The 24569-nt window shown below is 37.1% G+C and overlaps 2 protein-coding genes across 47 annotated transcripts in view; one reads left to right on the top strand and one right to left on the bottom strand.

Annotated features, from left to right (window-relative positions):
* The window catches only part of TLR3 (toll like receptor 3), a 447684-nt gene that overhangs the window by 109187 nt on the left and 313928 nt on the right, over positions 1–24569 (top strand). The gene's annotated exons all lie outside the window — the stretch shown is intronic.
* Positions 1–24569, bottom strand: part of SORBS2 (sorbin and SH3 domain containing 2) — a 215682-nt gene that overhangs the window by 83435 nt on the left and 107678 nt on the right. For 9 of the 28 annotated variants that reach the window (XM_088832573.1, XM_088832572.1, XM_088832574.1 and 6 more), the window contains 4 exons: positions 17544–17593; positions 11664–11756; positions 8361–8387; positions 7696–7820 (listed from right to left, as the gene is read on the bottom strand). In XM_088832573.1, coding sequence (XP_088688699.1) covers positions 7696–7820; positions 8361–8387; positions 11664–11756; positions 17544–17553 — 255 coding nt within the window. In that variant the 5' untranslated portion in view covers positions 17554–17593. Of the gene's footprint in view, positions 1–6288; positions 6931–7695; positions 7821–8360; positions 8388–11663; positions 12056–17543; positions 17594–24569 lie in introns of those variants that run through there. The other 19 variants (XM_055416437.2, XM_088832575.1, XM_088832586.1 and 16 more) reach the window with 11 other exon arrangements.

Below are 24569 nucleotides of genomic sequence, written 5' to 3'. Positions count from 1 at the left end.
CCAATATAAAATTAAACACTGATAAACTAAAAAAAGACACTCATTTTAAATGATACTTTTATACTTGTATAGTATTTAAGATCTTTAGAATTAACCTATAGAAACCTTAAAATAACCCAGAACTTGACATGTTTTAGAAGGACTGCATCCTTTTTATTAGTGAATTTTTAATCATAAGTTTAGATTTTAATGGGAGTAAAACTGTAACATTATGAAACTATAATAATTACAATCTAAGAGGTTAGAATTTTGCTACAAGTCTGAATGGAATTCAGTATAGAACAGTCTTGGGTTGGATAATGTCAATGAAATGCCTCATAACAATGCAGTTTCATTTAGGACATTCTCATATAATGTAAATTTCTTTAGTTCTGTTTATGCTAAGTAAAATTTTTTAAAATTAAATCATTCAAAAAGATTTGAGTCATCTGCGTAAAGAAAGTTTTTTTTCCTTTAAAATAAAAAGAAAAATTTAATGAGTGTACCCCTCTTGGGACTGGCTTGCCCATTTTCTTTGGATGTGAAACATGTCAAAAGTTGAAGAATATCATCTCTAAAACCACCATACTTATGGGGAATGTGATCAGTTTGTTTGTATAGCATTGTATCTAGGAAGGGTCCTTATTCATTGTTCTTCTAAAGAGAGTGTCTACAGAAAACAGAGCTATCTCACTTTCTGAATTTCTCTCAAGCAGCTGATATGCTTGCAATTTTCACGTGTATGTGTGTGGAGATAACAGTAAAATGCCTCTTGTTAACTCATATCACAGTTCAATTTCCAGGGATAAAACTGAAAAGTTCAGCAGTCGATTGGGCACCCACACACAGACTTTGAAATATCTTGGGATAAAGCTGTAACTTTTCTCTTAGACTAGCTGGAGCTTCTTTAATATAACCATGATGCCTGCGTTAATGAAATACCCTCTTAGACACAGGGGGAGAAAAAAAATCACAATACAAATTTTTCCCTGAAGAGAATGTAACAGGAGGAAGCTGAAAGTATGCAAAGTGGAGGGAAGTATTTTCTCACTCTGAACTACTCTGAAGTAGGAAAAACTAGTTTAAAACAAGAACAGATTTTTTTTCCCCTACTGGGTTGGTGGCAGATAGATGACTGCAAAAAATCATCATAGTTGTTTTGTGTCTCTGTCTTTCCATGACCATGTAAGGTTAAAGTACTTGAATGTAAGTCAGAGGTCACCAACATTTTGTGAGTATCAGTTTGTGAGTGTAACACCTGATCAACTAATCTCATAACAAACTCACACAGAAGAAGTCATGAAATATTGGTTGGCCATCCTAATAGAACACATGAGTGACTGGGGCTGGTGTTGATGGGATTTGTCCAGAAAGTATAGTTCATATTCTCTATCTTTTCTAGCATCCCACTTTGCTGGCATTTATTCCTTATCAGCCTTCCTTCACATTTTACATCTTGACCCCATGAAGCCACAGAGATGAGTTCTCTCCCTCTTCTATATGACACTGAGACAAAATCCCCTCTGAGTCCCTAACATTTGTGCATCAGCAGCTGTGAAAATAAAGCTTTGGCAAATGATTGATAACTTTATTTCATAATAGATTTGTTATATATTATATGTATCATAGAGTTTATTCTCCTGAAGCAAAGGACACAGCAGTAAAAAATGCCAGAGAAAGTGTGTGAGGTGTAGATTTTGCTGTCTTTCAAAGCTTCTGACTTAGACTTGCACTTGTCTGACACTGAGAACAATGACACATTTTTAGCAACAGGGTATCTGTTCACATAGTGACAGAGGGTAACATACATCTATTGTTGTCTCTATACATAAATGTGTGCAAGGTAAATTATAACATATGCAGCTTATAAAGCAATGTGTTATATTATTAAATATGGAGAGAATGAAAATTCCTAATGGTAGGCTATAGTTTTCTTCTTACACTAATGGTCAGACTTTAATAAAAACAGAAGTATATAAATGAAACTTCTAGAACACTAAAGTTTCCTTTTTACTCTAAATAGAGCATTTTTGTTTCTTGGGACTGCTGTTTTCTTAGGAGGAGGATTCTTCATAATAGAGCATATATTTGGCTGATTGACGATGTGTAGTGATAGCTCTTGGCATTTACTGAGACTTTCTTACAAGAATATGGAATGTGGGTATTTAAAACAAAAGGTCACTGCTGTGAAAGGCCATTCCATGGCAAATGAGACTTAAAGTATATCACAATAGGCAAGATGTGGAAACATGTCTAGATGCTCATCAGTGGATGAATGAATAAAGAAAATGCAGTATATACAGCAAGGGAAGATTATTTAGCCTTAAAAAAAGGAAATCCTGTCCCATGAGATAACACAGATGATATCCAAAGGCATTATTCTAAATGAAATAAACCAGTCACAGAAGGAGAAATATTGCATGGCTCCACTTTTATGAGGGATCTAAAACAGTCAAGCTCATAGAAGCAGACAGTAGAATGTAGGTGCCAAGAGCGGGGGAGACAGGGAAATGAGAGTTGCTGTTCACAGGAGGAGTTTCAGTTATGCGAGATGGTGACGTGATAGCCTAGAGATCTGTTGTACAAAACCATGCCTGTAGTCAATGATACTATATTGTATACTTTAAAATGTGTTAAGTGGGTGGATCTCAGTTCAATATTCTTACACAATTAAAACAAGTCAGAACTGCAACAGTTTTATACCACTTTTTGACAAAGTGTTATAAAACAAACTTTAATCCACCCATTCAAAAAATGTATTGTTGAAAATAATATATTTCCTTTTCCCAATCAGACGCACAGGAAAAAGGATATTTAAAATAACCACGGTTACTCCATATTGAGGGATTATCATGGCAGTCACTGTACCCAGCTCCTTAAAGGCAGTGTCTTATTCAAACCTCCCAGCAATAGTATGCGATGAATGCTCCATTATTATCCCCACTTTATAGAGGAAGTAAGGATTTTATAGATGAAGTAAGATGAGGCTCAGGGAAGGGTAGCCATTCAGTGAAAGGTCTAACATTAATAACCCCTTAAGTAGCTGACTGTCCAACTTTTCTCCTCCCAGTCTCTCTCAAGCTCATGAGAGAGCTTGAGAAAGCCCCCTTCCCCACTTCTAAGTCAGCGATAGGTCAGCAGATCTCATCTTACACATGTACCGGCAGCATCAGTTGGACAGTTAACCATCTCTTCTTAAGGTACTTTCCCCACTTGGCTTTCAGGAGGCCGCATTTTCTGGATTTCCTCCTCCCTTGGCAGACACTGCCTTTAGTCTCCTGAGTTGGTTCCTCCTCTTACTATCAGGACACCCTTGGGCTCAGTCCTCGGCCCTGCTCCTCTCTTTGCAGCCATGCTCTGGTCATCTCATTCATGGCTGCAAAAGCATCTATAAGCCGATGGCTTATATCTCCAACCCGGGCCTTTCACCGGATCTCTAGACTCCTATATCCATTTGCATCCTGGACCTCTCCACATGGATGTCTAAAACCCACCTCAAACTTATCAGGTCCCAGATGGAACCTCTGATTTTTCCCCAAACCTGCTCTACCCATGGTTATCCAGTCTCAGGGGACAGAGGGTGGCAAGTTCCATCGTTTCCCTGTTGCAAACATGGAAAACTTTGAAGGCAGCCTTGCCTCTTTTCTTTCCCTCACCTCCCACATGCAATCTGTCAGGAAGCCCTATGTACTGTATTTTCAAAATACGTTCAGAATCCGATTTCTCACCACCTCCCCTGCTTCCACCCTGCTCAGCGCCACCGCCATTTCTCACTTAAGCTGTTGCCATTGCCACCTGCTTGGCTTGCCTACTCTCCGTCTTGCCCTCCTGTAGTTTGCTCTCCACGGAGCTGCCGGAATGATTCTGTTAGACTGTAAGTCAAATAATGACAGCCGTAGCCTTAAATTCCCCCACTGACTCCCATTTTCATTGAGAGTAAAAGTTGAAATCCTTACCGTGGCTTCTTAGAACTTCTGCCACCTGGCCTCTGTTACCTCAGACTTGACTTCCTCTTACTCTGAGCCTCACTTGATTCCTTTCCCTCCCACTGGCTTCCCTGATGGTCTTTGAGCAGCCCCAGCATGCTTCAGCCTGAACGCCTTTACACTAAATATTCCCTCTGCCAGGAAAATTCTTCCCCCTTCAAAGTCGCTCTGTCTGCTGCATGAAGGCTCTTTGACTACCCTATTTAACCCCTCACTCCTGCTCAGTGCTGTTTAGTTTATTGACATGATCTCCTTCTAATGTATGCGATCTACTTATCTAAGTTTTTATTAATATTTGTTCCCTTTGCCATCGGTTTCAAATCCAACTCTGTGGCTAGAATAGATGACACACACCCAAGAAATATTTGTTGAATGAATCAAAGCGCATGCTAAGTTGCTTCAGTTACGTCCAACTCTTTGTGACGCCATGGACTATAGCCCACCAGGCTCCTCTGTCCATGAGATTCTCCAGGCAAGAATACTGGAGTGGGTTGCCATGCCCTTCTCCAGGGGAGCTCCTCTGTCCATGAGATTCTCCAGGCAAGAATACTGGAGTGGGTTGCCATGCCCTTCTCCAGGGGATCCTCCCGACCCAGGGATCAAACTGGCATCTCTTATGACTCCTGCACTGGCAAGCGGGTTCTTTACCAGTAGCGCCACCTCGGAAGCCCTGAATGAATCAAAGTGACAGCATCTCAAATCCTGATTTGTGGATCATGCTGATTCCCTGGGGACTGTATAATGAAACCAACTGTCTCTGGTCAGCCTGGATGGTGACAAAACCATAGGGAAGAAAGTTCTCAAGTTAAGTTTCTAAGCATAATAAAACAATTTTAAAAAGCCAGACTGTGTCAGATGAGTGAACAGAGTTGTGAACGTGGTGGTGTCTGCTCTGACTTCTACATCTGCTCCCAGGGACACGTTCTTGGACACAAAGAAGTCTGCTCCCTGACACTAGCCCATCCCCGTCTGTGGTGTGTTGGCTTGATTTTGCTCCATACCTTGTGGGACTGTGGAAGTAGTTAATAAATGTGAGTGGTTTGGAACAGTACCTGCATGTGAACTCTTGGTATTTGTTAGCTGCTATTGACATTTTTACTGTTTTTATTATTACTTCATAGGGGCTCTCAGAAGATATTGCCTTAATTCAAAGAATTTGCACTGATGAAAGAGGTATTTGAGTAGGAACACCCACTTGTCTTTTTAATCATCTAAGCTTAAGGTTTCTGCTTTATGGGTAGGTGTGTGTGGGAAGGGTGTTGATGTCAATCAGATGTCTGTTGAAGACTTTCTATAAAGATAAAAAATACATTGCTTCATGGATATATCTTGGATGATTTTTAATAGTACAGCTACAGTAGATACCATTCTTCAAATTATTTACTCAAGTATGAGTGTTTTCTGGACTCCCACTACTGCAGCAGTTGTTAGCATGTCCTTATAAATGGCTACCATTTAAGCAGAGCTTGTTGAATCCTAAGTAATTTACCTCTACTAACTTCCTACTCTTATCATAGCCTAAGTATTAAGGGTTAATTAATACTCTCATTTCTTTGTTCAGACTCACAGAGAAGTTGGGATGGTTGCCTTATCACATAGCCAGTGATGGACTTTGGATTGGAATCTACAGTTTAGCCTTAAAGCTTATGCTCTTCACATTACAATATTTTGTGAAAAAGCCAAGAAGAGGAACACATTTCTCTTCTAACTAGATTCATAAATGTCAGCAGAATGACACTATGGGAGAATTTAACATATAAGGAAATATAGATTTACTTATGAATAGTCTGCGTATTAAAGATTTATTAATATACTTTCTGAAATAATAAACGTAAAAACATAGAAATTTATTGAGTTTCAATGAAAATGAAGTTTGAACTACCAGAAAATAAACTCTGCTAAAATTAAGATAACTGTCTCTTACCAAAGTGAATTATAATGGACAATTATTTTAAGAGATTTTACCCATGTAAATAAAGTAAAATCTAAGTACTCAGAAATCTGGCATGAACAATATTTCTTTAAAACTTAGAAGTACTTTTCAGTTTTAATTGTTAACCAATCATCAATGATTTCTAATAAATACCTAGAAGGAAGACACTTATAAAACATTATTTCTGGGTAAAAGATCTATAGATTTTTTAGATTAAAAGATCCCTAGAAATTTACTGATGAATTTGGTGGCGTTTTAAATAGGAAGATGGTTTCTTTCTCCTTTCCTGATTGCAAACTAACAAAGCATTGGGTTATATAAGAAGCCCAAACCAAAGGAGTTAGGGTCTCTACAGAAGGCTGTAAGAAGAGATTGGAAGGTGTAAGGTACCACTCGGCAGTCTGAGGACTGAGAGGCCGCAGCAGCTGCAGGTCCTTGTCTCTCTGGCTGGAGAGGTATCTTTGCAGTCTCTGGAGAAAGCTCAGGTGGCTGTCTGTGGCTTTCAGGATCGTGTCCCGAAAGGGGGGCTATCTGGATGGAGAGAGATGCTGTGTGTTTCTCAGGCACTGGGTTAGCGGGTGGTGAGCACGGCCTTTTGAGAAATGATGGTACTTCAACACATTTGGGAAACTGTGGAGGACTAAAGGTGATGCTGCTTCCTGGATCCTGGTTATGGATTAGTTTCAATGTGGAAATTCTCCGAGTTTGAGAATCTTGGGTGTAGTCCTCTTGGAGAAATGGGGTACTCATGTCAGCTTTTGGTGGGGGACCTGCGCTGGAAGGTGGTGGTAGTGGATTAGTGATTTTTTGTGTATATGACACGGTTGTGTTAGATTCTTCAGAATATACAATTGTCTGGCTAGAATCATCATTAGAATACATAGTTCCCTGGAGAGGTGTTCTGTTAGTAAAGAACTCTGTACAGGACTGAATTTGTGTGTTAGTTACTAATTGGTCTAAAATGTCACCCTTTGTATGACTGGTTATCAAGGAGCTACCAAAGCTCTCTTTTCTGGGTGGTGGAAGGGGTGCCTGGGTTACCAAAAGCATCCGGAGAAAGAAATAATGTTGAAGGAAAAACAGAGAGAAAGTCAAAGTTAATCATTAAAGAAACCAGTGTTAACTCTACCCCTAAAGAAAGTAAAGCAATGTCACACCTTCTTATTATGCTATACATTTTGTTGGCCAGATTGAATGATCATGTTTATTTCATTTAGAAGGCATTTTAATTTATTGTCAATAGTTTTCTGGGGGAAAATAGTTTTATAGAGAATACATTATCAAGTTTGCCTCCATCTACTTTCTGGGAAATTAGGTTAAAAGTGAAAATATTTTCTCTTGGTATATTTTTAGACCTTGAGATATATATACAGTATTTATTCACATTGTTTTGGTAACACGTTTCATGCCTGTGACAATTTTACTACTATCTCCAGCACTGAATTTCTTTAGTTAATGTAACGAGCAGTCGCATAACTCATATCTATTCAGTAAATAATATATTGCTGGCCTCCTAACTTTGAAATCCAAATCATCAACTGTTTTTTTAAGAATTAGAAAATATCCTAAAAATTATACCAGAAACTGATGTGCTTTTATCAGGTGAATCAGGAAAAAAGAAAAATCAATAACCTGTTTTGAACTTAAGACTTATCTTCAATGTTGTAAATACAAGTCAATACAAATATAAAAGCAACATATTAAGAATAAAACATATCAAAATATGCATGTTACTAGAAAAGAGACTCTGGAGCAGTGGTTTAAAATAACCCAGTGGACAGCAGTGTGCAGGATTACCTGAGTTGGTGATTTTTTTTCTTGTAGATTTGGTCGAACGCTTCTAAAACCTTTTGCTGCAAGAGAGGAACATGTGGCATCTCCATTCAGTGTCTCTTGATTTCGATCATTGTAACATCTCCAAGCTTTTATTAAGAGAAAACAAATCGGATACAAAAATATCTACATTCACTTTTAACATATTTTTAAAATAAAATTTATTTTTACTTCCAAAATTGAAATTTTATTTTTAGACATTAAAAAAGCATAACTGTGTATGCAATTTAAGTTTACTGTAAGAGTAACAAAGTGGTTATGAGTATGTTTTTAAAAAAACTCACAACAGAGGGTGAGGGTGGGATGATTTGGGAGAATGGCATTGAAACGTATATTATCATATGTGAAACGAATCGCCAATTCAGGGTCGATGCATGTTACAGGATGCTCGGGGCTGGTGTGCGGGGATGACCCAGAGGGAGGATAAGGGGAGGAGGGAAGTGGGAGGGGGGTTCAGGAAGGGGAACTCACGTACACCCGGGGCGGATTCATGTCAGTGTATGGCAAAACCAACCAATATAATATTGTAAAATAATTAGCCTCCAATAAAAAAATAAAATAAAATAAAAAAGGAAAAAAGAAAAAACTCACAACAAATGTAGTAGTTATTCAGAATAGTTTTTTGGTACCTGAGTCTGGTGACTGAGAATCACGCCCTAAAAGAAAAAGAAATGTCAAAATTAGTTCTCTGGTAAAGTGAACAATGCAGTAAAGATCACTTGGCAAAAAACCACGTACATTTTGTTTTTTGGGCAAACATTATCTCAGTTCTAAAACTCTGGGTATATAAAATATACTAATGGAAATTTGTGCATTTGTTTTTACTTCAATTAGACTAGAACTAATTAAATATGATATATAATTAAAACATATATCAAACACTGATTTTTCCCCTCAGTATTATTGCAAGAATTCAATTTTTTCTTATTATTGCTTAAGGTGAATATATGAGTTTTTAAATATCAGTTTGAAGGATCAAAAGTTTGGTCAACAATGAATGGTTCTCCCAACAATGATTAGCTTTCAATGCCATCAATTTTTTGTAGCTTTAATTCTTCTTTACTTTAAGAAAGTGTAAAATACACTGCCATATTATGTGATATTTTCAAATCATTCTCTAGACTTTGAATTTTCTTCTTATTGCCATTTAAGAGTGATTTTATATTCAACAATGAAAAAGCTGTTTCAAGTATTCCACTGTCTTGCAGTAAGCATTTCAGTACTAAAAAACTGCTGTTGATAGTATAGCTGGAAAGCAGCCCGATGACATATTTACTCTCGGTTTTATTTGGAATTATACTTTCAAGGATCTCCTATAAATTACGCACAGTTTTAGGTAATCAGTTGGTATTGCTTGGCTCTATGATACCACAGGGCCAACTTCACCTGGAATCATAAAGCCTTAATTTTGGAAAGGATCTTAGAGGTCGTTCAGCCTAATCTTCTGTCCAGGTCCTGGACGTTAATGATTCAGATTTACTTTTAAGTGGGTGGTCCTTTAAGAATCCTCAGGTGTACAAATATTTCAGTTTCTTTCACATAAATCTAATTTTAGATATATAAAACGGTGAGTGCCAATTTGCTACTTTACTAACCTTATAGTTCTTTGGAAGAACTGAAAGTCATAGAGCATCCCACATGGACACTGTTCACCATAGCCCTGTTTTTATTTCACCCCTGCCTGGAAAGCTTAGGAAAGGGAGGGCAGGTGTGATGTGAGTGGGTAATAAGCATCCTAGACACATGTCAAGTGAAGAGAATAGAGCTTTTTGGTTACTTTTTTAAGAATTGGCCAGGTAAATAACTTGGCAGATGCTTTGAGAAAATACCTTTTGTCTAATATCTTGAACACTCTTCATGACCATTCACTTGTGAAAAAAAAAAAAACAGCTAGAATTTTAGGGATCAGAGCCTTTAATTTTTAGTATTTTTTAGTGGGTGGTCATTGCTTCTTTGAAAATTTAAGAATGAGTGAATGGGACGGATTTAATGTTGCCTGGCTGTTCTGTGCGTGAAAATAGTCTTTGAGAACTAAAAACTTTAACTGCTCTTCCCTCTTACAACAAGCACTCCCTGTGTGCTACAGAAGGTAGCGGATACATCAGAGAAGTTGTCAGGCTTTCCTGGCTTGGGGTCGGGGACTGGACCTAATGTCCTTAGCGGTCCTTTCCACCCTTATGATTCTAACACTATGATGCTTATGTAGCTGTGTTTGCAGTACCCCCTACCTCATAGTCTCTACTCTTGGGTTTTACTTAAATTTCTTTATGATATGCTATATTAGATACTTTTCTTTAAAGTTATGTTGATTTTAATTCTTACAGCCCCTTTCTTTAGAGGGTTTAAGTGCCCTGCAAGAATTAAATGTATTAACTAAATTCAAGTTAACTAACTGATGGCTACTGTCTTTGTCAGTACTATGATAAACCTGTCCATTTATTTTCTTCATTTATCCTCATTTAATTCTGACAAATCCTTATGAGTTGGGGAAATGATTGTTTTTCTAACATTTTCTATGCTCACATGAACATGTTCTATATATATAAACAAACATATACAAATACATATATAAAGATAATTTTTTTCAAACCAAAATGAGATCATTACATCCATTGCAATGCAATTTACACTTTAAAATAAAGGTAATATATTATGGAACCACCTGGCTTTGTATTTAAACTTAGACATTGAAATCCATTTATGGATTGAAGGTGGTGGGCAGGAGTGGGATTCTCCACATGGAAGCTTGATTTTTCCTCAACAAAACTGGATAGGTTAGGGTCAAGTGTCTTCAAAGTCAAGGACATCTGAATAATTGACTAATAAGTGCATGTGTATAAAAGACACTAATACGCGCAGTGAGAATTAGAATTATTTAAATATCCTTCATCCCTTTCCCACTTCTGTTCCAAAACCCATGAATATTATTTAAAAGACCAAAGGAAACCCCAACTAACCAAGGAAAAATAAAATTGACCAACCAACTAACCAGTACCTATGGGTACCTTTCAGGGTCTAGAGAGACTAGAGTTGAAGTCATGAGAGATTAATTATTATAAAAAGACACACTTCAGTGGATGCTGAAATATCACACTCCCAGTTACTTTCTAAAGTATATTTATACTTCCGAGTTCATGTTAATTTTAATTGGACCAAGATGTTTTAAAGGGTTTTCCTTGTGGCTCAGCTGGTAAAGAATCTGCCCGCAAGGCGGGAGACCTGGGTTCGATCCCTGGATTGGGAAGATCCCCTGGAGAAGGGAAAGGCTACTCACTCCAGTATTCTGGCCAGGAGAATTCCATGGACTGTATAGTCTATGGGGTCGCAAAGAGTCGGACACGACTGAGCGATTTTCACTTTCAAGATGTTTAAAAATATATATTAGAAAGCTCTTTGTTGATTGGATTAAAGGAAGATTTAAAGTCTCTTTCAAAGTTAATATTCTATCATTTTATTTGCAACCTTTGACAAAGAAGCAAATTAGTAAAGATTCAAGTTCCTGCAAATCCCACTTCTGACACTCTGTGCCTTCACCCTCAACAGTTTTTAGGTAAAAAACAAGAAAAGTACCCATGAATTATCTTAATTAAATATTATGTTACTTTAGTTCATGCAGTACAAAAACTTAGTTGTTAACACTTGTAGCTACTTAACACATTTTTGGCAAGTGACTGTTGTTTTTAATTAGGTTTTTAAAATATTTTCTACAAGATATCAGTTCTCTTTGACATTTTTTTATTTTTATTTTTAGAGCAAAACAGTCATAAGGGATAGAAGCTATTCTTGAGACAAGAAAAATAAGAACTTGTGGGGCATTAGAAAGGTATTTACAGCCACTTTGATCATCCAAACAGGATAATTCTGGAAAGAGAGAAAGGTCAGAGAAAGCCATTCAAATGTGACATTCTGTGAGTTAGTCATATTATTTATACCTGCAGCCAACAGGTTTGGAGAACTCTGAACTCTCTTCACAGATGTTAATGTAACAGACATGGCGGCACGTTTGCGAGCACACCCACCGCTATCTGGAAGCAAAAAAAATGACATAGCAGAGGCCACAGCAAAGGAGAAAGCACATGCAGTGTCATGCATTTCAGTGACATGTGACAGACATCTGTGTGAGAGATGAACAGCAGCACTAGTAACCGTGGAACACGTCTGCAAAATACACCCACCCCAAACTCAACCGAAACAAAACAGAAGGAAGACGCCAGGGTTATGTCTTAGAAATAGATGCTAATGATTTAGTTTAAAAAAAATCAGATTTTATACTTAATGTTTTATAAGGTTTTTCTTTGAGGAACACCTTGTATAGAACTGAACTTTGTTTATACCATTTGAATTCAACTATTAAATTTACAAGCAGTGTAACTAGCTTTTAAAGTTATGAATATCCTGTATTTCAGGATTAAGAGCTATGGTATAACATACTTTCATATCCATTGTTTTAGGTTTTACTGTATTCGAGCTATTATGATTACTGAAGATAGGTCAAAGGACCTCTTAAAGTAAAAGGTGTTACCTGTTATAGGCATAATACTTTTGATATGTAAGATTCATAAAAACATTCTGTGTCTTCCCGTAGTTATTATTAATTACGGGAAATTTTGCCTAACTGAGATAAAACAATATTGATATATACAGTACTGAAATGACCATGTTTTAAAAATTAGTGTTTGTACTTCTGAACAAGAAGTATATGATTTATGTATTTACACTTAATGCAAATCACAACACGAAGCAGAAGAAGTGAAAATGCATCAGCTATTTTAATATGATTTGAGAAGCTTAGCGTAACAAGACTTCTAAAATTGGAAGGTTAATGTTCTATTTAGGAACAGATTCCAATTCCATTCCCACATTCCTTTGTAGCTGGAATGTGCAATAAATAGTTTTGCTCATTCCCCTGGAACCAAAAGAACTTAAATTTAATTCTTTTTGAAAGCTATAACAAAAAGATAAATTCCATAACCACCAACATTATAGTTATTATATTTTGCCACATGCTAGTCTCGCACATTGCTTTCCTTTATTTCTTAAGGAGTGTATCCACTTCGTTTACTGGACATGAGGGAATTGAGTGCTGAAAGTATGATTTGAATTAATTGTTGGTAAAATCACAAGTAGTAAGCTGAGCAGACCTTTAAATTGACAGGATGATTCTCATGTCAAAATGTGTTTTTAAATATATACTTAAAATAGCAATTTTGTAATGCAGATAATAATTAAAACAGAGAAATGGGACAACAAAAAAAGTAAATAAAATAAACCAAAGACCAAATATAGAAAGACATAAATGGTAAAAACATACAACCAAATGTATCTTCAAGGAGAGGCACCAACAGGATTTTAAACTCTGCAAACTGAAAATAGCCATGGGGGATGAATATTTCTGATAAACTAGAGGTAATATTATTGAATACGCAATATATAGCAGCTATCAATGTCTCAAAGGGTTAAGTATTCCAGGGTGTTGACAGTGTGAATGGAAAGCTCTCATTTACTAGAGATTACATTTTCTAGTTCTTTTAATTCTGAACATCTGAAGAACAAGCAGAGATGCAAAGGGAAAAATTCAGAAGGAGGAGATCCAAGGTCGCTGGTTAAACCTTTGGTTTCCAAAACTCTGTATTAAGCACCCATCACAGTGGATTCACAAGGGTTTGGGAACATAGTTCACATTTTTGAGGAAAACACAGTGATGTCTATCAGACAGACACTGCATCCACCGCTAGCCTGAGGCAGTTCCCAGTTTCAACATCAGAGATCCTGTTATCTTCCTTTAGGTGGGTTTTTGGTGATTGTTACATGGAGCGCAAGTGCCCTGTGAAAGTAATCCGGGCCAGTAATTGAGAGAAGTAAAATACAATCTAACTCTGAGTCTGAGAAATTTTATAGCACCCAGTACACACAGGCATCCCAGTAACAAGTAACTGTGGTTATAGGGAATTGGATAAATGATTATTTTTTTCAACTGAAGTATATGAAATAAAGTGAAGTGTTAGTCGCTCAGTTGTGTCCGATGTGCTGCAAGTCCATGAACTGGGGCTCACCAGGTTCTTCTGTCCATGGGATTCTTCAGGCAAGAATACTTGAGTGGGTTGCCATTTCCTCCTCCAGGAGATCTTCCCAACCCAGGGATCGAACCCGGGTCTCTTGCATTGCAGGCAGACTCTTTACCATCTGAGCCACCAGGGAAGCTCTAAAATAATCTCGGCTATTTGGAGATGCTGGGGAAGTATATGATTTTGTTCAATTTGCTTCTGAGTTGATAGAACATGAGCACTTAACTAAATTGTCTGCACCTAACTGCTTACTAAGTACAACTATCAGGTATTTCTTTTGGCTTGAGGGTGTGTGAAAAATTACTGAGCTCTCTTGGCCCCGTCAACCAAGAAAGTGTGGGAACCTCTGGGTTAAATAATTTTTGTATTCTACGTAACTCTAAGAACTCGGTAAAATGATTGGAGAAATTTTCTTATTAACAGTTTAATAAAGGGCTTAATTTGAAAAGTTGAGGCATTGGTGAAAGTGCTGGAATGAAGAAATCTATTATATCCTGTTTCTTCTTACTTATGTGTTGATACTTGCTGCAATTTCTTGAAGATATTCTTTTAGATCTCAAAATGAGGATGCTATCTTACATATTTAGGTCCTCCAGAAGAACACTAATGCTGCCCTCACCTTCACACTCACTCATGACCTGCTTACACTTCCAGGCAGTGGCAAGACCCTCAGGAGCTGCTTCTACTGCTGGAAAACACTCACAGGAGTAAACCATGTACAATGGAGCATTTAATGTCTTTCTCTCTCTCCTCCCCAGCAAAGATTTTCCTTCTAAAATAGTGCACCAAAAATTCTAAGAGTACGAATACAGCATGTTTTGTATATTTTATACATTATTTAGATACTTTAGTATGAGAAATGTGTCACAGTTCCCTTGACAGGTTTATTATGTATTGGGCTAAAAACAAAGAGCTGCTTTGAAAGAATCTTTTTTTTTTTTGGAAAAACTTTAGTGACTGACAAATGAACATTGAAATAGTAATATCTCTCTTTAATGATTGATAGGTAGATAATGGAGACCTGTTTTATTTACTGGATATTTGGGAACTAATTTCTATTTTGTTTTGAGATACAGTGACAACACTTTCTTCAACTTCCTACAGTGTTGAAAAGCTATGTGTGTGTGTGTGTATGTGCATGTAGTTCTGTGTGTGCATGTGCTAAATCACTTCAGTTGTATCCAACTCTTTGTGACTCTATGGACTGCAGCCCGCCAGGCTCCTCTGTCCATGGGATTCTCCAGGCAAGAATACTGGAGTGGGGTGCCATGCCCTCCTCCAGGGGATCTTCCTGACCCAGGGGTCACAGCTTGTCTCTATGTTTTCTGCACTGGCAGGTGGGTTCTTTACCACTAGCACCACCTGGGAAGCTCTTACAGTTATATATATATTTTCAAAAGTGGTATGTTTTTATAGCAACATTGTAGTATTACTTTGGCATTTTAAACAAAGGGTTCCAGTCACTTCTAATTAATTTTGTATGTATATGTTTGAATAACATATCTACATACATATATAGATGTGGAAATTCACTCATATAATTAAAATATCTGCAAATTAACATCCCGTATAGAGCCCAGCTCACTCCTTTTAATGAGAGGATGCTTTCGAGGGTTATATTCATGCTACTAGAGCAGTAACTTTATTCAAGTACCCGGGAGAATTAAACAAATTTACAAATTTCTATTTGCCTACTTTGTTATTGGGGGTTGAATTCTATGAGTAGGAAGGTTAATTATTAAATGCATTGTAACAAATATGATATACATAGTATGCTGCTGCTGCTAAGTCGCTTCAGTCGTATCTGACTCGGGGTGACCCCACAGACGGCAGCCCACCAGGCTCCGCCGTCCCTGGGATTCTCCAGGTAAGAACAGTGGAGTGGATTGCCATTTCCTTCTCCAATGCATGAAAGTGAAAAGTGAAAGTGAAGTTGCTCAGTTGTGTCCGACTCTTCGCGACCCCACGGACTGCAGCCTACCAGGCTCCTCTGTCCATGGGATTTTCCAGGCAAGAGTACTGGAGTGGGTTGCCATTGCCGTCTCCAATACATAGTATAATCATATATTATACCTCTGTCATAAAAAGGTTCGGAGAAGGCAATGGCAAGCCACTCCAGTACTATTGCCTAGAAAATCCCATGGATGGAGGAGCGTGGTAGGCTGCAGTCCGTGGGGTCGCTAAGGGTCGGACTCGACTGAGTGACTTCGCTTTCACTTCACTTTCACACATTGGAGAAGGAAATGGCAACCCACTCCAGTGTTCTTGCCTGGAGAATCCCAGGGACGGGGGAGCCTGGTGGGCTTCCATCTATGGGGTCAAGCAGAGTCGGACACGACTGAAGTGACTTAGATGCAGCAGCATAATAAGGTTATAATAAGTAGGAAAATCAGACTCCACAAGATGAAGGATTTGGGAAATTATGTTCAACTGAAGTCTGCAAGAAGTCGCTGCAGAACAATCAGTGAATATAACGTCCTCGTGTGCATGTCCCACTGGGGTGATTTTGCAGTTTCACAGTATGACTTAGACAAGCTCAGTGATGGGCTCTCTGTTCTATTTGCTTTTTTCAATCTCCTTTGCCTAATAAGATTTCTCCTTTCATTTCCCATGTATAATTCTCACATCTCCGATTGTCCAAATGACTTTATTTGTTTCATTTCCAGGATTACAATTTCTGTTGATTTCTAAGCCTTCGCTGTACTTGTTGACTGTCTCCAATGTCCTCATCCTGCCTGCACACTGCACACCTATGAGCTGACTGCATCCCCAGGGGCCAGCTGACCTCAAACTCTCAGAGGTCGGTTCCAGCTGGTTTCTGCTAAGAGGCAGCCGCAGAATCACGTTCAGAGCGCACGTCTCTACACTTGATCTAGGGATTAGGTATTGGTTCTCACCAGTGGTTGTTAATCCTCCCTCAAGGCATTTTGATAACAAGAGACAGCAAAAAAGCAACTGGCTTGATGCGAGAAAAAATATCTTCCACTATGCTTTCTCCTTTGCTCTGGAGTGATCACTTATGGGTAGGAAGTGGTATTTTCTAAATACACGTTACAAAATTTCAACTTGCTTTCCAGAATGATTCAATACTGAATATAAGAATCTCAGGAGAAGGAGAAGGTGAAAATGTAAGCTGAAATAATTATATCATGGGGAAAAAATCATATGTGCCTAGCAAGTATTACAAAATTTTTTTTACAATTAATCTGTATACAATATGGGGTTCAGAGCACCAATGTTAAGCTATTTGGAGATACTATTCTCACATCTAAAAATATAATACTTAAGACTCTAAGTGTATTGTGTCTATTGATTAATTAAGCTGACTTCCTGTGAAGTTTTGGCACTCTGTCTACGCTCGCTGTCAACATAAAATGTTTATAGAATGGAGAATTTTAAATGTTCTTTCACTAGAGCAACCAGCCTATGAATTTAGCCTATTTTAAGTGAGAGTTTTCAAATGTATGCATCGAATGATATACTGCCTTTTCCTAGGGTTTATAGGGGTTAATGTCATGATATAATTATAGAAAAAAAGGAATAAGAACAGACAGCAAAACAGAAAATTCTACTTTTGATAGCTGTAAGATTGAAGTACAAAAACAAAGAAATCAAATAATGAATTTGACTATCTCAGAAACTCAGTGTCACATTTAGGATCAGCCAGGTGCTAAACTAATGATTTAGGGCTAAGATGATTTTTAGGCAGTGAAGCTGAAGAGTTTAAAACTAACAGAGACAGCATACCTGTGTTCATTTTGACCTTGGAGGGTTTGTTATTTAAGTCTTCAGTTTTCCTGTAGAAAGAAAATGATGTATTAATTTGTTCACTAGTGTGGGGAGCAAAATATCAAGAAAGTGTTTTTCTTTGGTTTTGGTGTACCTGTGATTGAGCTAATATCACATTATCATTAGTCTTATTTAAATGAGAGTGTAATAAAGTGGGCAGAATTTATAATTCAAGTTAAACTTCAATTATTATTGGTCTTATTATCATAGACTCATGTTTTTGTTTAATGGTGACCATTAATGGATGAAAATGGAGTAGGGTTTTCATGGTTAAAAATTAAATTGCTTTCACAAACATTTATAGTAACAGTTTTTGTTCTTTAAGCCAGAAAGGATCATTGGTGGTTATGTGCCCTCTTCCAGAATTTTAAAAAACACTCTGATACTTTGAAATCATTACTTTACATTATTCAATTTATTGCATTATTTAATTTATTCTATTTGAGATTATTACTTTACATTATTTAATTTGTTATATTCAATTTATTATTGAGTTAACTTATTACCAGGGAATATTTAATGTATTTAATATGTATTTGGAGCAAGTATTCAAAGGTGAGATTCATCTATTTTTACTAAAATGCAATAAATAAATGATGACTACTAAACCCAGTTCCGTTTCTGTATCAGATGTGGTGGTTTTCCCCAATGGAGTGCTTGCTGTATGACAGTTGAGATTAATTTATTGGAAATGGTTGGAAAAATGGTGCTTGTTGTAGAAAACAAGTTTCAAAATATTTATAGTATTTCTTGATGTGTAACATGACTTAGTTCTTTCCCTGGCATATTCTCTGTGCCCACTTTTAGAGTTTCTTATGTCTCTATACCCTGTAACTAAAGCGAAAGGATAGGCTTTTCAGGAACCAATTCTTCTAAGAGGAGGAGCTCTCTCACAGTTGTTTAACCCTGGTCACTTTGCCTTAGCTCCTGAGTAGGGCCTGTTGTCAATGAATATGAACTTCCCTTATGCCACAGATTCAGTTTCCATGTGCATTAGCACACTAATATCTGATAGGTAAAACAAAACAAAACAAAACACCTCATCGATCAGTAAATAATAATAAAATTAAAATGTCCAATTGGGAAGACTGGACAGCTACATCGAAAGAATCAGACTGGACTACTTTCTCACATCATGCACAACAATAGATTCAAAATGGATTAAAGGAGTAAATATACAACTTGAAACCATAAAACTTCTAGCAGAAAACAGAGGCAGTACGCGCTTTGACATTGGCCTTAGTAATATTATTTTTGGATATGTCTCCTCAGGGGAGGAAAACAAAAGCAAAAATAAACAAGTGGGACTACATCAAACTAAAAAGCTTTTGCATAGCAAAAGAAACTGTCAACAAAACGAAGGGACCACCTAAGAAGAACTCATACAACTCAGCATCAAAATATCAAACAACCCATGTAACAATGGGCAGAGGATTTGAAAAGTCTTTTCCCCCTACAAGACATACAGATGGCCAACAGGCACAGGAAAAGACACACACCGTCACTAATCCTCCAGAAAATGCAAATCAAAACCACAGTGAGATATCACCTCCCACCTGTCAGAATGGCTGTTGTCAAAAAGACAACAAGTAACAAGTGTTGGCAAGGATATCAAGAAAAGGGCACCTTGTTCACTACTGGTGAGACTATAAATTGTTGCAGCCACTGTGGAGAAGAGTATGGAGATTCCTCAGAAAATTAAAAATAGAACCACCATAAGTTCCAGCAATTTCACTCCTATCCAAAGAAAACAAAAATACTAATTAGTAAAGACATATGCACCCCTATGTTTGCTGCAGTGTTGTTTACAACAGCCAAGATATGGAAGCCACCCAAGCACCCATCCACAGATTAATAAAGAAGATGTGGCTTATATGTGCAATGGAATATCACTCAGCCATAAAAAGAATGAAATCTTGCCATTTGTGACAATGTGGGTGGACCTAGAGGATGTAAGTAAATACGTCAGGCAGAGAAAGACAAGTAGTGTATGATTTCACTTATATGTGACACTGAAAAAACAAGATAGGGAATTCTCTGGTGGTCCAGTGGTTAGGACTCCACACTTTCACTGCTGAAGGCATAGGGCTAATCCCTGGTCAGGGAACTAAGATCCTGCAAGCCCACATGGCAAGGCCAAAAAAAAGAAAATTAAATAAAAAACCAAAGCAAATGAACAAACATAACGAAACAGAGTCACAGATACAGAGAACAGATAGGAAGTTGCCAAAGGGGAGAGGGTGAGCAGAACAGAGAAATAGGTGAGGGACATTAAGAGGGACAGACTTCCAAGCAGCGAAATAAAGGTGTCATGTGTATGGAAACGTATAGTGTGGGGGATATAGTCAATAAGTATGTAGTATCTTTGTATGGGGATAGATTCCTAGCTAGACTTAATGTAGTGATTATTTTGAAATGTATAGAAATCTCAAATCACTATGTTGTGTAATAGAAGCTAACATACTATATTGTAAGTCAATTATACCTCAACAAACAAACAAACTCATAGAAAAAGAGATCAGATTTGAGGTTGCTACTGGTAGGGGTAGGGGGTATTGGATGAAGGCAGCTAAAAAGTACAAACTTCCAGTTATAAGTAAGTACTAGGTATGTAATGTACATGATAAATATAATTAACACTGCTGCAATTAAATATGAAAGTTGTTGAGAGAAAGTTTGAAGAGTTCTCAGCACACTGAAAAATATATTTTTTTCGATGTCTGTAATTTTGTATCTATATGAGATGGATGTTCACTAAACTTACTGTGGTCATCATTTCATGATGTATGTAGGTCAAATCATTTTGCTGTTTACCTTAAACTTATATGGCACTGTATGTCAGTTATATCTCAATAAACTGGAAAAAAGTTTATTTAAACCTACAAAAAATTTTAAAATGTGGATACTGGCTAAATAAAATGATACCTTCTTCCCCAGGGTAGAGGGAGAATTTGAGAAATAAATGGGCACGAAAACAATACACTCAAATGATATGAGACGTACGTATGAACCAAGAAGAGAAGGATTTTATCTTTCTTATGCCTACATTGAATTACTAATATCTGGGTACTTGTCCTAAGTTGCTTCAGTTGTGTCTGACTTGTTGCAACCCCGTGGACTGTAGCCCATCAGGCTCCTCTGTCCATGGGATTCTCCTGGCAAGAATACTGGAGTGGGTTGCCATTTTCTTCTCCCAGATTCTGGTACTCAGTGAATACTACACAGCAGTGAATATATAGCATGATAAAATGATGGTACTGATGTTCACCCCAAGTTATTTTTTAGAGCTATACACGGAAAACAACACAGATGACATCCTCATGACGTAGTGTTTTGGTATCACCTGATTGTGTTTAGTGTTACATTCTTGCCCATCCACCCTGAAACACACTGCAGCTGCCACATCCAGGACCGAGAGAGTCACGACATTTCACTGAATTTTACCGTAAAATTTCACGCCAATTGACTTTAAATAGTGATTGCAGGACACTTCATTATGATGAGTTTTAACTCTTGTTTTTCAGCTAGTATAAATAAAGAGGCAGGGTTCTATTTTCTTTTTCTGAATACAAAAATAAATGTGGTACATAGCTAAGGAGCTCTACTCTGTAGCCTTAATACCGCCTGGATTGAGGGGATGCCAGTGAAGTCAGGGAAGAAGGCAGTGGTCAGTGCAGGAGCCTTGAGAAAGCCCCAGATATATTTATTTTAATGTCTCAGTAGCAAAACTCCTAATATGTTAACCTTAAATGGGCAAAATAAATAGAAAAGAGAAGCCTCAGGGGATGTCTGTGACCAAGGCTGAAGCAACTGCTAAAACAAGAAGGAATAAACAACCCTTCAGAAAAATGAAGACTGGAAAGACATTTCCCCAGTTTTATTTATCACTCCTTTCAAAACACTTGATGTTTAAAGCTGTTTTAAGTTTCTCAAGTGGGACGGGACATAGGTAAACCTGTGGCTGATTAATGTTGATGTTTGGTGGAAACCAACACAATACTGCAAAGCAGTTACCCTGCAAATAAATAAATTAAAAAAAAAAACTTTTAAGTTTTAAAACTGAATCACAAAGACAGTGTTTGAACTGGGATAGTAATAATTGCTACAGAAAACATCAAACTGAAGGAAGGTTGGTTCTCAAAATATGAAACCTGCTACTATAATAATGTTTTGATACCAAGTTTAAGGAACTAATTATCAGCATTTGTTGTTTGAATTCAAATGCCGATATTTACAAAGTATCTGACACTCAAAAAAGTAGAATAGGATTATTGGGAACAAAGAAAGTTGCCACAAATCCTTGAGCTTGTCATCTTTAAAGTAATGTATCCTGATCCTGTTACTTATAAATGTAATTTGTGAGGGTTTTCTTTTTAACTTCGCATTGTTTTAGATGTCAAAATGTGAAATGACTAACTTCCTAATCAGGAAAGACATTTTCCAAGTTGTTAAAAGAAGAGTCACAGTGATTGAACTCTGCAGAAGAACCCGAAACCCAAGGCTTCTTTGGTGACTAATAAAAATGCGTGATTTGATTTCCATTATTTGTGCTAAAGCCATTAACAAGTCTACAGCTGAGAACTCTCTTTAGACAGTTAGAACTAAGGAGAATCTAATCTCTTTTGTTCTGTTCTGAAAAAGTGCCTTTGATGGTACTTACATAACAAGCACAGATTATTCTGGAAAGCATCAAATTCCTGGAGTGTTTACTTGCTACTAGGAGAGACAGTATTTCAAGTATTCTTTTAAATTGGAATTATACTAGGGCCAAGACTATGAAAACTGACCATAAAACACAGGCTACCTTGAACCTCAGCAGATAAAGAACAGGGCAAAGAACTATCTATGCATTTGAGTGTCAGAAGGATATTCAGCAGGTGGTGTGGAGCTATATTTCCTTAAGGTCAGTTCTTGCTGAAGTTTTTATATAAAAGGCAACATAAAGGCTTACTTGGTGGCTCAGATGATAAAGAATCTGCCTGCAATGTGGGAGACCTGAGTTCAGTCCCTGCATTGGGAAGATCCCTGGAGAAGGAACCCACTCCAGTATTCTTGCCTGGGAAATCCCCTGGACAGAGGAGCCTGGCAGGCTACGGTCCACGGGGTCACAAAAGTCCAACATGACTTAGCAATAAACAACAACAACTCGTATATAGCAGTGGATTTGTTTTTCTCATAGGTCAGAGGGCAACATCATGATTTTGTAGCTATGGTCTCTTAATTTCCCTTGAATTACTTTCAATTATCAGATCTCTCTCTCTTTTTTTTAATAGATCAGAGTAGTCTTTATTTCCAACATGACAGCAGATTGGGTCATTTAAGTTTTGAATGAGGATTTTAAGATGTTTGATTGCTCATTCATGGGCACCAACATGACTTTGTGCCCATAATCTTATAGTTCTGCTTGAATTCTTTTGACTATCGGGCATTCCATTCTGAAGAGGAGCAGGGTCAACGCCTCTCCTCAATTTTGTCCAAGAATTCTGTGTTATGTTATTTTTGTAGGCTTGATTTTAAGCATCAAGGCCAGCTGTACAACTATAGGACTACATTTTAGCTCAGTTAATATGAGGATTTTAAGACTGGAGCCTGAAAGATTTTCCATGGAATAATTTTAATCCAGTAAATTGCTAGGTTATTTTTAAATTATTCTATTCAGAGTTCGTATATAATTCAGAAGATAGGACACACAGAGTGGTGGGAAAATATTGAGGAATGTTAGTTTTTTTTTAAGAGATATATTCTAAACACAAGAATTGTTAGTTTTTTTTAAGAGATATATTCTAAACACAAGAATAAAAATATGGTGCATATTAATTTTATGCACCAGAATTTAGCCTGAATTTACTTTGAAATGGGGTCATATGTACCATTCTTTCTGCATAAACTACCCTGAGTGGTCTGTGCATTTCTTTCTCTCTGTGGTAGGATTAGCAGTATTCATAAATGCCAAATGATTTCACTTTTCAATTATAGCCAAATTACATAATTTAAGTTGTTGACATTTATCCTTTCTACTGTATTAATAGGCTGCTTTGAAATGCTCACGGAAAATACCCCAAGTTGTTTATTATGTTCTTTATAATCCCTGAACTTAGATAAACGAGAATCCATCTCAACCCCTTTTCTGAATGGTTTCTCTGAGCTGACAGCCAGTCTATGATGCCAGCTCGGGGGCTCCTTTGCCTCTTGGTGGGTGGCACAGATCATCCCAGTCAATAATGAGGGCACAGTTATCCCTGCTCAGCCTCCATATAAGAACTTAAATCCCTCTGAACATTCCTGAATGAATGCTGCCTAAAGATGGGTCCTTAGTATGTAGAAGTCAAATTACTCATAGCATTCAGACATAAATGCTGGGGTCAGAACACAGTGTCATTTCATAGGAATAAGACAAAATCATTACTGTGAATAGTGATGAACAAAAGGACATGAGGTCATTGATTATTTTCATAAAAGTACACTGTTCTTTTTCATTATACCAGATATCATTATACCTGGAAAATTTTCCTGAAGACTATAGAAACACATGTTATAGGTGAATTGAATAGTGTTGGTTTAAGAATAGGTCTTGAAGTCAAGTGGATCTGTATTCAAACCCAGTTTTGCCCATATATTTTTCAAGGAAACTAGCAATTTTATTTCTGAGACTTTACAATGCAAGCTAGTCCAAATATGTACAGATTTTCCTTAAAAAGTATACTAGTTCAAAGTCAGTCCTGGTAGATAATTTTCTTTCAGATGCTATTCCAAAGTTCCAAAGTTTGTAATTCACTCTGTTATTTAATGATAAAAGAATATTGGTTTATTTTTGCACTAAATGATCAAGTGCTTTAATATTGCTCTAGTATCCTACTTTCATGATATCTTTTACTTTTATGGTACTTAAGAATGATTATAGAATACATCTAAGTACTTACAAATGCGTTTTTTTCTAAGTCAAAGCTATTGATCAACTTGATAGTATAGTACTAGGAAATTTCT

This window comes from Moschus berezovskii, chromosome 26 (genome assembly GCF_049115385.1).
Source record: "Moschus berezovskii isolate FMDL1 chromosome 26, NW_MosBer_1.0, whole genome shotgun sequence".
In the NCBI taxonomy this organism is placed as follows: Eukaryota; Metazoa; Chordata; class Mammalia; order Artiodactyla; family Moschidae; genus Moschus; species Moschus berezovskii.
Note: the sequence above shows the minus strand (reverse complement) of the source record. Positions and strands in the feature narration are given on the sequence as shown.